At 39.2% G+C, this 9389-nt stretch overlaps 1 protein-coding gene across 1 annotated transcript in view; it reads left to right on the top strand.

Moving 5' to 3' along the window:
* Positions 1-8620, top strand: part of cadm1b (cell adhesion molecule 1b) — a 200264-nt gene extending 191644 nt beyond the window's left edge. Inside the window, exons 9-10 of the mRNA XM_067365703.1 lie at positions 8297-8422; positions 8502-8620. Of these exons, the coding sequence (XP_067221804.1) occupies positions 8297-8422; positions 8502-8620 (245 nt within the window). The remainder of the gene's footprint in view (positions 1-8296; positions 8423-8501) is intronic.
* The last annotated feature ends 769 nt before the right edge of the window (positions 8621-9389 follow it).

The raw sequence follows: 9389 nt of genomic DNA on the forward strand, positions 1-9389 counted from the left end.
CCTAAATTCTGAGATCGCAATAAACGTGAAGGACTATAATGCATTAAGAGCTCACTTAGGTACTGGGGAGCTAAACCATTTAGAGCTTTATAAGTAAGTAGCAAGATTTTAAAAATCTATACGATGTTTAATAGGGAGCCAATGTAATGTTGACAGAACTGGGCTAATATGGTCATACTTTCTGGTTCTAGTAAGAACTCTAGCTGCCGCATTTTGAACCAACTGTAGTTTGTTTAAAAGCCGAGCAGAACAACCACCCAGTAGAGCGTTACAATAATCTAGTCTTGAAGTCATGAATGCATGAACCAACTGTTCCGCATTTGTCATTGAGAGCATATGTCGTAATTTAGATATATTTTTTAGATGGAAGAAGGCGGTTTTACAGATACTAGAAACATGACTTTCAAATGAAAGATTGGTATCAAAGAGCACACCCAGGTTCCTAACTGAGGACTAGGTTTAATGGAGCACCCGTCAAGTACTGAATGGACTATAAAGGAATGAATGAAACGGTTTCTTCTTCACTCAAATTGTCGCGATTTCTGTGAGAATTTTTAATTTTTCCTCTAAAACAGAATTTACTGTTTTATACAATACACAGTGTTTCTGTGACTGTCCAAAGCACGGGAATATGATGCACGCTATTGGTTAGCCATTGCTAACATTCTAATACTGCGTCTTTTCACACCGCACAAGTTTGGCACCAAAATGCAGGGTTAACCCCACTTCTAAATTACAAGTGCAAAACATCCCTTTACCTGGGGTTAAAAGTGGTGTTTAGAAAGACAGTAACCCGGTGTTAAGTGCAGTGTGAAAAGTCCTTATGAAAATCATGTTTACACATTTGCAGGCTGCTACAATTAGATCTTGAACTATACTGTAGGTTTGCCAGTGTTTGCAAGCCCACAAATTCTGGAAAGATATCAGGGACCAGGTGCATAACACAACCGCTATGTTAAGACTGAAGACTGTTCCATAAGAACTGGTCTAATGATGAAGTACTTGAGCCACATAACATGTAAACATATCATCGGGTAATAAAAGTATAGTAGATAGAGCTATAAGGAGCCAAATACGCTGCATCAATGAGCTTAGTTACTATCATCACCCATGTCAACAGTACTAAAGAGAAGCTTTTCACCTAGTAATAATGCATCAGCATAATGCAAAATAAAAGCCAGAAATAGAAGGATTCAATCAAGGTGCGAAGTTCTCCATTACTTGTTGAAACGCTACATAACTTCAACACTTCTTTAGTCCTATTGCCAAAGATAGCTCAGTAGGCGGCTAGGTGCCAAAATAAGTCTGGCTGATTTTATCAAAGATGCCACTTCTTTTCATTTGGAGTAAACGACACCTCTGCAGTCTCCCTGGTTCAAAGCCTCTGTTTTTTTTCTTTTCCGATGTAAAGGAAGTGCTCCAGTTGAGCGGTTTAGGGAAGAGAACCCACGGAAGCGTCTTTCTCTCCGATCAAGAGTGTTCCGCTTTGATTGCGGTGCAAAGGAAATGAATTATTATTTGAAGTTGACTAATGTGATTACAAACCAAGCCAGTTGTGAGCAGCAAGTCACTCAGAAAAGCTGAATGGCTTCAAGTTTGGTATGAAAAGGCCTCTCACCGACACACTGTAGACGTATGCTCTAGACTTTTGGCATTTTTATCGTTCCATCTACACAATTCAGCGGAAAAATGTCACCAGCCATATGCTTTGTGGCATGTAGCAGGCTGCTTTTAGAGCATATTTTGGCAGCGCTTTGCATTTGCTATGTGAATGTGATTTAGCTCACAGAGAGTCGCAGATAGTAGCAAATGTCTTTGTCACCCTTGTGGCCCGCTAGCTCAATTTAGAGACTCTATCAGGAAAACATGCTTCAAAGGCTCCACATGCTCAGGGTCCAATCTTTGTTTGGAAAGGTCTCTCTTTGTACCCCGGGACTGTGGTCCTTTCTCGCCCGAATCCGAATGAGTTCATGTTCAACCTCTCCTCAATGTTTTTTCTTTTTTAAATCTTCTCGCTTGTGGAAAATATCTTTCAATGCCTCAGTCAAATGCCGTGTGATTTATGTTTTTTAGCCACATTGTTTCGCCCAGGTGTCCTTGGGTGGGCTGTGATTTGTTTAAAAAGAAATTTCCGTTTTCATTTCATCAGTGTGCCTTTCTCTCATAGCCCTGAGTTGAAACTCTAGGGAATGACCTGTGTGGAAACTTAAATCTAGATTTAAAAATCCAATAAAAGCGGACGAGCGAACAGATTTGCGAGCTCTGTTCCTGAAGATTTCCCTGATTACTTTTTGAAGTGCCTTTTAGCGGGAAATGCCAGAAATAGACAGAAAGGCTATAAGACTACCACTCTATATTGGCCGGTCATGCGTAAGCCTTATATTTTATATTTTGTCTTTGCCCCTCATGAGCGTTTGGTATGGAAATATAATAATGACAGATGTCTTTAAAATGAAAAAGCATGTTAAATCACACTAACTGAAAAAAAAAATGCATTGCATTAACAGTGCATGCATTTTAATGCATTGTATTTTCAGGGCTTGCCTGTATATAGTATGCTTCATAAATACGGTGTATACTGACTTTGGTCTTTTTATATCACTGTTAGCTAGTGTTTTCACATTAAGCATTTTAGAATATCCCACAATGAGGACAATACTGGAGTGGATGTTGCTTACATGTCCATGAAGATAAGAGTAATCGTGAAGCAGCAAGTTGAGCGGAACTCATGAACAACTGATGACGACATATTTTGACGTCTGGTTGACCAATCAGCAGAAAGAGGCGTTTCATTCCCGCCCACATGTAGAGATTCCTTTCCAACCCCAGAACGATGCTGAAAAAAGTGTGGTTTTCTCGTTTTTCTGATTTCAATTTTACATCAAAAAACGAATGAACGGAAGATACCCTGATTTTACTGCTTGCTCCATTTCTGTAAATCGTTTTTTGTGAATGAATGAATGAATGAATCTACCTGTTGTATAGGTCTTTGTCATCACCTGTTTGCACCACCTGCTGGTTAAGTGACTAACGGTAGATGAAAATTATGGTACGGTACTCTACTGTTATTCCTGCAGTTCCTGGATGTGCAGTATTGAATATTCTGCTGAATTTGAACCACTGAATTTGTCGAAGTGATTTTTTAAAGCATAATAAAATGGACTGAAAACTATAGGTGGACTGAAATCTGCAAGATGAATACGGATTCTTGAATTTTTAGTAATGAAATTGTGTGTGAAATATTTAATTTGAAATATCAACATTTTAAATATACAACCATTTTGAATTTCAGCCCAAAAAAAAGTGCAAGCCCTGAAAAACCAATGCATTAAAATGCAAGCAAGAGTTGGTTTCACCCAAATTCTGACATTAATTACTCACCTTCATGTTGTTCCAAACCGGCAAGACTTTCGTTCATCTTCCGAATGAAAATGAAGATCTTTTTGATGAAATCTGCGAGCTTTGCAATTGAATCTTTGATGCTTTAAAAAGTTCATAAAGAGATCGTAAAAATGGTTGAGTGGTTTAGTCCAAATTTTCTGAAGAGAGTCAATCACTTTATATGATGAACAGGATTAATTTAGGCTTTTACTCACATATAAACACTGAACATAAACATAAGCTCAACCGGACCTGCTTGACACGAGAGAACAAACCTCTTGCGGAAGCTCAAACGTGCTGCGTAACACGAGAATGAACCTCATTGGTTCTTTCACACATCAAACAAACATGCTTGAGCTTCCATTTACCACAACTGATGTTTGAGTTGATGAATGTTTACATGTTAATAAAAGCCTAAATTCAATCTGTTCATCATATAAAGTGATCATGTCTCTTCAGAAAATTTGGACTAAACCGCTCAATAAATATGGATTAGTTTTACGAAGCGTCACTTTTTGAAGCGTCAAAGTGTAAATTGCGTAGCTGTCTATGAAGTGACAGAAAGCTCTCAGATTTCATCAAAAAATGTCTTAATTTGTGTTCTGAAGATGAACGAAAGTCTTACTGGTTTGGAGCGACATGAGAGTGAGTAATTAATGACAGAATTTACATTTTTGGGTGAACAAACCCTTTAATGCAATGCATTTGCTTTTCAAATACTGCAATTCAACATGCTTTTTTGTTTCAAAGACATTACTCATTATTTTACTCCCATAGCTTGGCTGTTTCACTTTGGTCCGCAGCTGCTGCAATGACAGTGGCCTGCAGTTTAATTAGTCACTTCAGCACAGATGCAGAATGAGACTCATAAAACATGAGCTCTCGGGCCCTGCAGCAGTGCACAAGTCTTCTCCCCGCCTCACCCCGCTGTAAATCAGGCAAAAGTCCTCTTTATTTCCTAATAAATCCCACTCGCATCCCAACCCCTGCTTAACATGAGCACGGTTTGTAAAGGCCGCCACGTGCTGTTTAACACAAGTACGTTTGGGCCAATGGTTTCCAATCCAGAATACACATTACGAAACCATAGACGATTGGTGGTCAGGAGGTCATGAAAGATGAAATGCTGTTGTCGACGTCTTAAACTCTAACAATAATGATCCCAATCGCATCCCACCACCTGCTTAATGCAAGTGTGGTTTGTAAAGCCCACTGTGCGCCATTCAATACCAGCACATTTGGGCCTGTGGTTCCCAAGTCCAGAATATACATTACAAAACAGCAGCCGATTGGTGGTCAGGATGTCATAAAATGGTGGAGCACAGTTGTTGACGTCTTAAATGCTAACATATATAACTCCAATCCCATCCCACCATTTGCATTGTAAAGCCCACCGCATGCCGTTTAAACTTGGCACATTTGGTCACGTGGCTCCCAAATCCAGAATACACATTACGAAACGGCAGCCAATTGGTGGTCGGGAGGTCATGAAAATGTGGAATGCTGTTGTCGAAATCTTAAATGCTAACATATATGATCTCAATCACATCCCACCACCTGCTTAAAGCCCCGGGTATACTTCAGCCATCCGTGCTACACCCCGTACTACACCCTGTCCGTGCACGGCCCAAATTTCGAGACCGCGCAGACAGTGTGCGTGCAACAGCACATGCGCAAGCAGGAAAGAAAAGTCCACTAGGTGGCAATACGCACTACTGAGCACAATGTGCAGTCGTCGAAGAAGAGTGAACGATTCAAAAATAAGACGAGTAAACTCAAAAGCATGCCTTCTCCATCGTTTTTGATTCCTGTTCTCTTGGTGTATCTTCTGAACTATGTTGCAGTGGTGGCTGCACTATTTTTCTTCTCCGATCCTGCCTAGCGAATGTCCGGTTGTCTGGTAATGGTATAGAAAAAATTGCCGAACTCTGTCATCCGCGCGCATCCTTGGTTTAGTATAGTTTGAAAGACGTGTTGACGCGACTGCGCACGTGACGCGTCCGAGCGCGGAAAGTGAAGTATACCCAGGGCTTAACACAAGCATGGTTTTTAAAGCCAGCCACGTGCTGTTTTAACACAGTCATGTTTGGCCCTGTGGTTCCCAAGTCCAGAATATACATTACAAACAGCATCCGACTGGTGGTCAGGAGGTCACAAAAAGGTTAAACGGTGTTGTCAACGTCTTAAATGCTAACATACATGATCCCAATCGCATCCCACTGCCTGCATAACATCAGAACAGTTTGTAAAGCCAGCCGCGTGGCGTTTAAAGCAGGCATGTTTTGGCCCCATGGTTTCCAAGTCCAGAATACACATTACAAAATGGCTGTCATGAAGAGGTGGAGCGCTGCTATCGACGTCTTTGACACTAACATATATGAGCTTACCGTTACACATGAGCTTTATATTCATCCGAAAATTGTATTCACCCTAAAATTTCCTCTCGAAGGCTAAGATATCCGTGCCCCTGGACAGCTAATTTATCTGCTGGTGTCAAGCAGGAGGCAGGAGGGGGAGGAGGGGCGGAACCGGGCCAGCGGAGAACGGGAGGGGGCGGCACTGCGGAGAGAATGGAAAGTGACAGTGCTCCTCTCCTCTGTGTTCATTCCTAGTCTCATGCTAATTAGCCCTGGGAACAGGCTGCCAGAGCCATGAGAGGTGCCTCTGGTGCAACATGATGCAATGCAGGGCTTCCCTGTCCTATATCAATGCAGAAACCTCTGTGGCTCATATCAAAGCGGCTTCTTTGTAGACTGTGTCATCCTGCTGGGCTGGATTTGTTGGTTTGCTGTGGGCAGTAACGGGTTTATCAAAAGATCTTGTTTGCACTCCATCATCGACATAGACATTTAATGTGTAGGCTAATTAGATATAGAGCACAATACATGTTCTTATTAACTAGAAAGAAATGCTGGTTGTAGATCGGATGAGGCTTGATGGAAAACAGTGGGTCGGTCACTAAATCTTTAGCTGGTGTTGATTCTGAAAATGGAAAAGGGCACTCTTTATCGCTCTTATGCCTGATGAAAGGCTATTGATTACAAGACTGAATGAGTAATATTGAAGGAAATATATAGGTCTGGGTTCTGTTTAGGCACTTTCAGTCTTTGCTTTCAGGTTTACATTCTTTCTTGTGGTTTGGTTGCTAGGCACTTCATCAGGAAACTCAATGTGTAATTAGAACGTGTGCAGGGTTTATTTTTCTGTCTGTTCTCTTAAAAAGCTCTTGTATAAAAAAACATATGAGCCACAGTACCAAAAGCTACAATAAAAGTAATTGGCTATATACAGAAACAGGAATGCACCAAATTCTGTACATTTTTTTTTTTTTTTTTTTTTTTTAAAACACTAAAAGCTGTAAAACCAGTCACTATAAATGCCTTAAGTGAATTTGGACATTACAACATTATCATATACAGTAAAAAAAAAAAAAAAAGGAAAAAAAAGACTATTTAACAGATTATTTAAAATTATTAGTGTTTTTTTTTAATATTAATAATTTAAGATTAACATATTAAGATTAGATGATGGCAAAGGTAATCTGTAAAAATAGGGGAAATGAGCATTAACAATTAATGATATGAAATATATTAATATTATATAATAAAATTGACCAATACAATAATATAAGACAACTAAATCTGTAATCTATATATGTATGCATATATTGTGTCTCTTTTTGTTGTTGTTAAATTAATAATTTTATTCAGAAAGGATGCGTCAAAAATGACAGCATAGAATCCTGCAAAAAAAAAAAAAAAAAAAAAAAAAGGTTGTAATGTTTTCCACAAAGATATATTGAGCAGCATAACTGTTTTCAAAATTGATGATAATAAGAAATGTTTCTATTAGAATGATTTCTGAAGGATCATGTGATCATGTGTGTAATGATGCTGAAAATTCAGATTTGCCAATACAGGAACAGTTATTAGCACCGATGGTGTGAGGACCTTATTGGAATTGCTCCGTTTCTTCTTCTTATTATTCCTCTGGCAAATTAACTTCTGCTCAAAAACTCATGAAGCTTTGCACACACGTCAGAAGTGGTGAAAATTTATGCTTGTTATGGGTCTCAGAATTAGGAGTGGCCAAATGGCTCGATAGCACCACCTACAAAATTTAATGAAGTGCCCCTCACACCATGTTTCACGTACAAGTATGAAATTCGGTACACACTTGTAACTGCCCAATCCCTTCAAAAAAGTCTTATGGTGCAAAATCTGAAAACCAACAGGAAGTCAGATATTTAATATATTGTATTTTAATATTTTAATATTTATAAATTGTAATCACAATATTACTGTTTTTACTGTATTTTTGATCAAATAAATTTGGTGAACTTCTTTCAAAAACATTAAAAAGTCTTACTGACCCCTAAGCTTTGAACTATAGTGTAAATACTAAACCAGTCAATCAATTCAGTTATTTTGTATTTATTTCTATTTATTTTTTATTGCACTTTTTTATAATTATCCACAATTACTGGCTGTTTTTATGCAGTGTGTGGCCATTATAGGAACATTTTTTTGCATTCTCCCTTTTAACTCACATCTTTGCAATCTATAGTTTGTCATTAAAATCCGCATAGGCTGACAACTTTATTTCCAGAGGGTCAGTGTTGCTGACAGCTTTCAGAATCAAACCAAACAAACTCTGTTTGACTATGTGTTAAGTCTCGGTTGTGCTATTTACACATTTACAGGAAATGTCACAAACAAGAGTAAGTGAAAACATCTGTCAGACATCTGTCAGAGTCTAAAGATCGTATTTCAGGTTTAAATTAGGATGACTGTTAATGAACTCTCATTAATGAATTTATTTAAAACAGAATAACATCAACAGGCAACTATTCCAGGGAACCGACAACAGTGCAAGGTTTCTTCATTTTTTGTGTTTGTGTTTCTTTCTGACATAGATTCAAGACCAGATGGAACGCCACAGAAAATTGATCACGCCGTCATTGGCGGCGTTGTCGCGGTGGTTGTGTTCGCCATGCTTTGTCTTCTGATTGTTCTCGGACGATATTTTGCGAGACACAAAGGTAAATCAAAGACTGGATTTAGCTTGATTTTTTATTTTTTTTTATCTTTTAAAATGACAAATATTCCTCTTTTATAAAGGTACCTACTTTACCCACGAAGCCAAAGGAGCGGACGATGCCGCGGACGCCGACACTGCCATCATCAACGCAGAGGGTGGACACAACAATTCGGATGACAAGAAGGAATACTACATTTAACTCTGACTAGACCTGCTAGCTTCCTGTGCTGAACAGCAAACTGTGGACTGCTGGGTTGGGAGGTAGGGGTTGTGGGATTCAATCAGGCTGGATTCACACCTGTGCAGCTGAAGAGACTGTGAGGAGAAGGCGCTGCCATCGAGACGGATGGGGTGTGGGATGGCAGAGCACTAGGAGAGCTCAATTTTAAGCCGCTTCACCATCCAACACCTCCTGCTGGGGCTGGTTTTGTTCAGTTTAAACATTTGCTAAGAATTTTGTGCCTTGTTCTGTTCTTACTGAAGTTCCCACTTTCATCAGGACACCCACAAGCTACTGTCTCTCCAAACCCACGTTTTTTTGTTTTCGTTTCATTTTGGTTTTAATTGCCAGCATATCTTAAAGCTCTCTCTCGTGCTGTTTTTGTCTGCAGGTCTGAAAGAAAGCCACACGCAAAGTTTCGATGTAAGATTCAGTCACAGAATGATCGCTTGGGTTGTTTTCCAAGTAATTTATTTGGCAAATTGCCTGTTGCTCTCCTTAGTCCCTCAGAGATTGAGTTAGAGATGATACAAACCATTTTTGTTGTGACCAACAACATTCAGCAGCACTGTTGTGTTGTTGCATTATTTATTAGATATACTGTAGGCTATGTGGTTATAATCGGCTTGTGTTGGTATTAGGGCTGTCAATTGAACACATTACTTCAATAAAGTTATTAACGCCCCCTGGCCACTATTTAAATTTTGTCAATGACATGACACTGTTTTATCTATGAGTATGAGCGTAC

The sequence above is a fragment of the Chanodichthys erythropterus genome, chromosome 17 (genome assembly GCF_024489055.1).
Source record: "Chanodichthys erythropterus isolate Z2021 chromosome 17, ASM2448905v1, whole genome shotgun sequence".
NCBI classification, from domain to species: Eukaryota; Metazoa; Chordata; class Actinopteri; order Cypriniformes; family Xenocyprididae; genus Chanodichthys; species Chanodichthys erythropterus.